Source organism: Mirounga leonina, unplaced genomic scaffold, assembly GCF_011800145.1.
Source record: "Mirounga leonina isolate KUSES-001 unplaced genomic scaffold, KU_Mleo_1.0 Mir_101725, whole genome shotgun sequence".
In the NCBI taxonomy this organism is placed as follows: domain Eukaryota; kingdom Metazoa; phylum Chordata; class Mammalia; order Carnivora; family Phocidae; genus Mirounga; species Mirounga leonina.
The window spans coordinates 1-5,261 of record NW_023270188.1 but is presented as its reverse complement, the minus strand read 5'-3'; the positions used below and the strand labels follow the sequence as shown (position 1 = coordinate 5,261).

The 5,261-nt window shown below is 47.1% G+C and overlaps 1 protein-coding gene across 1 annotated transcript; it reads right to left on the bottom strand.

Moving 5' to 3' along the window:
• Window positions 1-306: 306 nt before the first annotated feature.
• LOC118013990 (N-acetyllactosaminide alpha-1,3-galactosyltransferase-like) lies at window positions 307-3,153 on the bottom strand. Its single transcript, XM_035009953.1, has 2 exons — window positions 3,134-3,153; window positions 307-2,856 (listed from the first exon to the last, which is right to left on the bottom strand). The coding sequence occupies exons 1-2, from the start codon at window positions 3,151-3,153 to the stop codon at window positions 2,058-2,060; spliced, it is 819 nt and encodes a 272-aa protein (XP_034865844.1). The 3' UTR covers window positions 307-2,057.
• Between the last annotated feature and the right edge of the window lie 2,108 nt (window positions 3,154-5,261).

Genomic DNA, 5,261 nt, shown 5'->3' with positions numbered 1-5,261 from the left:
CCTCCCATCCCACCAGCGCTCAGAATCCCACCCGCTGCTCAGAATCCCTCCAAGCCACAGACCCACAGTCTTGAGTCCTCAGATGGCCCAGGCGACGTGCCTTCAAAAAGTGATCCTGGTGGGGCTGCAGGACACACTCTGGATTCCAGCAAATCCCCCTCCCAGAAAGTGAGGGTCCCACTGGACAAACTGTCCAAAAACAGCCAGGTCAGGGTTCCAGGAAGACACCAGAGGCACAGGAGTAACTGAGGAGCATCTGTAGGCCAGGTAGGGACAGTGAGAATCTCTGGTTTTTTTGCCTAGGGGCAGCTCCGGTCCCCCTAAACCCTCAGTGGAATGGCTTTACTGGGGCATTGGGGGGGAACCATGCCTGGAGGACCCGTGGCTCCACTGTCCGAGGTCGCCGACTTGATCAGTGCACAGGTGGGGAAAACCGGCCACACCCCGAAGAATTTCTAGAAACAGTAGCCATCTCAGTGGTAGCTGACCTGGGAGGTCAACCTTTCAGCTGCCTGAGGTGAGATCGAGCCACAGACCAGCACACTAGCCAGAAATGGAAGAAGGAGAACCAGTTCTTCATTTCATAGTTTCTAAGTCACCGGTTTGTTCCTACGGTTAGTATATTTTGCATCCTGGGAAATCTCTGCCTGTCTAAGGTCTTGAAACTGTTCTCCTGATGTTCTCTGCTGGAGAGGTTCTTCCAAAATCTCTGGTTTATAGGTAAAAATCATCTGGAATTGACTTTGGTTGGCACACCCATGCTGGGAAAAGGATGAAGCTTCCCCAAAATACTAAAAATAGAACTCCCGTATGATCCCACTATCAGGTAGACCTTTTCAGGAAATAAAGTCAGTTTCTCGAAGTAAGATCTGCATTCTCCCACCCAATCTCCCTGAGGAGGGGCGGCCACCCTTAGCGACCCTCCCCTTGAGGCAGGTGCCTCCCTGGACAAGGGGCTACCCCAGGGCTGGAAGGTCTCCACGGCAGCACATCCAATGTCCTGGATACTAGGAGACAGAGTACAGCACCAGGCCAGTGAGGGTCAGGACACACTACCCCAAATACGGAACCTTGGCAAAATAAATACAGAAGCTAAAAGAAGTTTTGCATAGAGCAAAGCAAGAAGGTCTCTCTGACCCCCAGCCATCAGCCCTTTTTCCCTTAAGCAGGTCAGAAGACTGCCATGTGGAACTTTCTCGCCCCGGACCACAGAGATGACGTGCTTATCACCAGAGTCAAGGAATTTAGGACCATGGGGTCTATACACACACACCTGGTTAAACTAACCCTTATCTTCCTAGTTACTTCTTTACCGTTTACGAGCCCTAGTCCAAACCCCTGCGTCTGTCAATTCTTCACACACTTACTGCTTCTTTGTCTAAAAGGTAGAAGAGCTTTCTGCTCCAGTCACCTCTGCTGGTCTTCATGGTCTTGTGAGGCTCCCACCAAAGCAATCAATACATTCTGCTTGCTTTTCTCATGTTCATCTGTCTGTGTCAATTTCCAGACTCAGCCGGGGACCTTAACAGCGTTGAGGAAAACTTTTTCCTCTCTTGCAGCCCTGTGGGGCAGGGGGTGGGGAGTCAGGAAAACCCATCCCATCTTCCTGGCTTTGGTTAAAACCGACCTCTGCTGGGAAGCAGCACAGGACTGTGCACGGCTGGGGGAGCCAGAGAGAGGCACGTGGAACATGTAGGAGCTACCTGAGCCCCAGCCGGGGGACTTGGCCCCAGTGACAAGTCCAGGGTGTGATTATGAATATTATAATGGAAGCATCCTGAACATCAGACCTTCCCCACTCCAGGCTTCATGATTGCTGCTCGTTGTAGTTGCTACTGTTGGCTTAGTGACTTTTCTGAACTCACTTTGTCAAGTCTGTATTCTTTGCTGTGTGTGGCCACTGAATCCCTGTGCTGTTAACTCAGTGGTCAGCCAGTGGCTGGGCAGAGAGGTCACCCCTGTTTCCGAGCTATGGGCTACAGACTGGAAGTCCCCACAACCTCCTCTTCAGGTTTGAATAATCTGCTCCAGTGGCTCATGGAACTCAGAGAAACATGTTACTTACTAGATGACCAGTTCATTAAAAGGACAGAACTCAGAGCCAGGCAGCTGGAATCGATGAGCAGGGCAAGGTGTGTAGAAGAAGCTCGGGGCTCCCCCGCTCTCTGAGTTAAAGAGGCCTTTGCCCAACTCCACTCTGACCTTCGTCTGTATTTCCTCACTGATGACGTCCTTCCTTCGGGCTCATCTGTTAACTCAAGTGAAAGACCCGGTGGGCACCAAAATGACTCCTCAAGTAATAACCACTGCTGATGTCCTGGTGATTCTTGGGCACAGCCATGAATCTCAGCTTCTTCATGATGGGGCGCAGCCCAGCAGCTGTGGATCCCACAGGTCCTCCAGGGGCAGCCCAGCAGCTGTGGGTCCCACAGGTCCTCTCGGGGACAGCCCAGCAGCTGAGGGTCCCACGGGTCCTCTGGGGACAGCACCTTAATGGGCTTATGGTCCAGCAAGTACCTGTTCAGGTGGCTCTCATTGTGCCACACAGCCTCAATCCCAGTGGCCAGGTTGACCCCCATTGCCTGGTGACAGGCCAAGGTCAGTTGGTGAACCTCTACCATCGACCCCCCCAAAAAGGTCCTCATGTAGTAAAAGTCGCCCTTGTCCCTGGGGATGTGTGCCTGGGACTGTGGCCAATGCTCGTAGCTGAAGTCCTTGCGGGCTGCCTGGTAGAAACCAGGGTGCAGGGTGCCGAAGAGGGGGGACAGGATCTCCATACTCATGTGGTCGCGGAACTTCACGTCCACCTCTGTGCATACCAGGTAGTCCACCTCACGGAGGAAGTGTGGAATTATTCTTAGAAAATATATTGTAAGCCCTCAGGAGTGATTGTGGAAGCAGCTGAAAGGTCAACAGCGTTCCTGTTCTCAGACTATTGAACGCAAGGGCCCAGTAGGAGCAGGATCCCATGATCCCCAGGGGCAGGGCACAGGTTAGGAGCTAGGAAAGAATGTAACCCTCAGGTCCCCTTTCTGCACCTGGTGCTTGCTAGCACAAACATCCCACTTTTCCCTTATCCCATGACTGCCTCCCTGAGTGCCTGCCCCTAGGGGAGGGTGCAGGACTGCTTTACCGCTTCAGGATACTTGCCATCCCTTTGTCCTCCTTTCCCACGCTTTGAGGCAACTGCCTTTGCTTTTCTGATAAAAAAATGAAATAAAAGCAGAGGCAGCCCTGCATGGTCACTCAGCTGCTGGGCTGCCCCCCATCATGAAGAAGCTGAGATTCATGGCTGTGCCCAAGAATCACACATGTTTCTCTGAGTTCCATGAGCCACTGGAGCAGATTATTCAAACCTGAAGAGGAGGTTGTGGGGACTTCCAACTCATGGCAGGTGGGGACAGAACCTTCAGGGGGTCAGCCAGGGGAGGGGACCTGCAGGGTTTGCCCGGGAGCTCAGCACAGGGGGAGTGTTCCTGGCTCCAACATGCTGACTGTGGGGCTGCATGGGTCACAGGGTCACCTACCCGAACCCTAACCCTTAACCCTAACCCCTAACCCAACCCTAACTCTAATCAAACATCATGCTCAATTTAGAGGACTGACAGCTCTACTCTGAAATCACAAACAAGTCCATCATGCTGGCTTTCACTCATTGCTCAGTATCGTACTGGAAGTTCTACCCAGAATGATAAGGCAAGAAATCCACATGTGAAAGAAAACAGTAGAACTACGTCTATTCAGAGACCAGAGATGACATCATCTTATATAGAGAGCTTCCTAAACAATCAACAAAAAATGATTACAGCCAGTTAATATCAACACACAAAAATCTCTCTTATTTGTATACATTAGCCATGAATCATCCAAAAAATAATTTAAGAAAACAATTCCAATTTAGGGAACATTAACATTGACAAAATACTCAGGAATAGATGTAATCAAGGTGCAAGGCTTGTACACTGAAAATTACAAAACATTGCTGAAAGAAAGGGAAACCTAAATAAATCTGAGGACCCCATGGTGATGAAAAGACATACTATTGATAAGATGGCAATAGTACACAATGCAATGTGGAAATTCAATGTGTTCCCGAGGAAATTCACAAAGGCCTTTGGAAAGAAATGCACAAGCTAATCCTAACAGTCATATGGAATTTCAAGGGACCACAAAATAGCCAAAACAATCTTGAAAAAGAAAATCAAAGGTGAAAGGTCATACTTCCAAAGTTCAAATATTAATACAAAGCAACAGTAATTAAAACATTGTGATACTGTCATAAAGGTAGCATTCACCCTGAAACAAATAATACATTATACGTTAATTAGTTGAATTTAAATTTAAAACGTTTTTAAAAATAAATAAATAAAATAGTTTTTTTAAAAAGATATGCATACAGATCAGTGGGATTTAACTGACAGCCCAGAAATAAACCCCTTCATCTATGGTCCACTGAATTTTGACAAGGGTGGCAACATTACACTGGGGGAGAGAATGGTCTTTTCAACAAAGGGTGCTAGACAATTGACTATCCATGTACAGAGAGATGAAACTGGACCCTTACCTCACACCACATATAAACATTAACTCAAAATAAATTAAAGGCTTAAATGTAAGAGGTAAAACTATAAACTCTAGAAGAAATAAATGGGGATAAATCTTCATAAGCTTGGATCTAGCAATGCTTTTAGATCTGACACCAAAGCATAAGAAAGGAAAGGAAAAAATAGATAAAATAATATCCTCAAAATTAAAAATCTGTTCTGGGTGCCTGGGTGGCTCAGTTGGTTAAGCGTCCGACTCTTAATTTTGGCTCAGATCATGATCTCAGGGTCATGAGATCAAGACCACGTCAGGCTCCACACTGAGTATGGGGCCTGCTTAAGATTCTCTCTCCTTCTCCCTCTACCCCTGACCACTCGCACACTCTCGCTCACTCACTCTTAAAAAAGAAATGTAAAAAAAAAAATAAAAATCTGTACATCATCAGATACTATCTGGAAAGTGAAAAGAAAGCCCCCAGAATGGAAGAAAATATTTGTACATTATTTATCTAATAAGAGTCTGTTGCCCAGAATATGTAAAGAGCTTTTACAACTCCTCAGCAAAAAGACAACCCATTTTTTAAAATAGACAAAACACTTGGATAGACCTTCCTCCAAAGAAATCATACAAATGGTGAATAGCACATGAATGGATGTTAAGCATCCTTAGTCTTTATGGAAATGAAGATTTAAACCAGTTAGATGTCCTTTTACACA

Bases quoted from the DNA above. Each gene is read 5' to 3' on its own strand.
- LOC118013990 (XM_035009953.1), bottom strand. From the start codon at position 3,153: ATGGCAAGTATCCTGAAGCG. The intron at 2,857-3,133 runs GTAAAGCAGTCC...ATATTTTCTAAG, and splicing joins ATGGCAAGTATCCTGAAGCG to AATAATTCCACACTTCCTCC.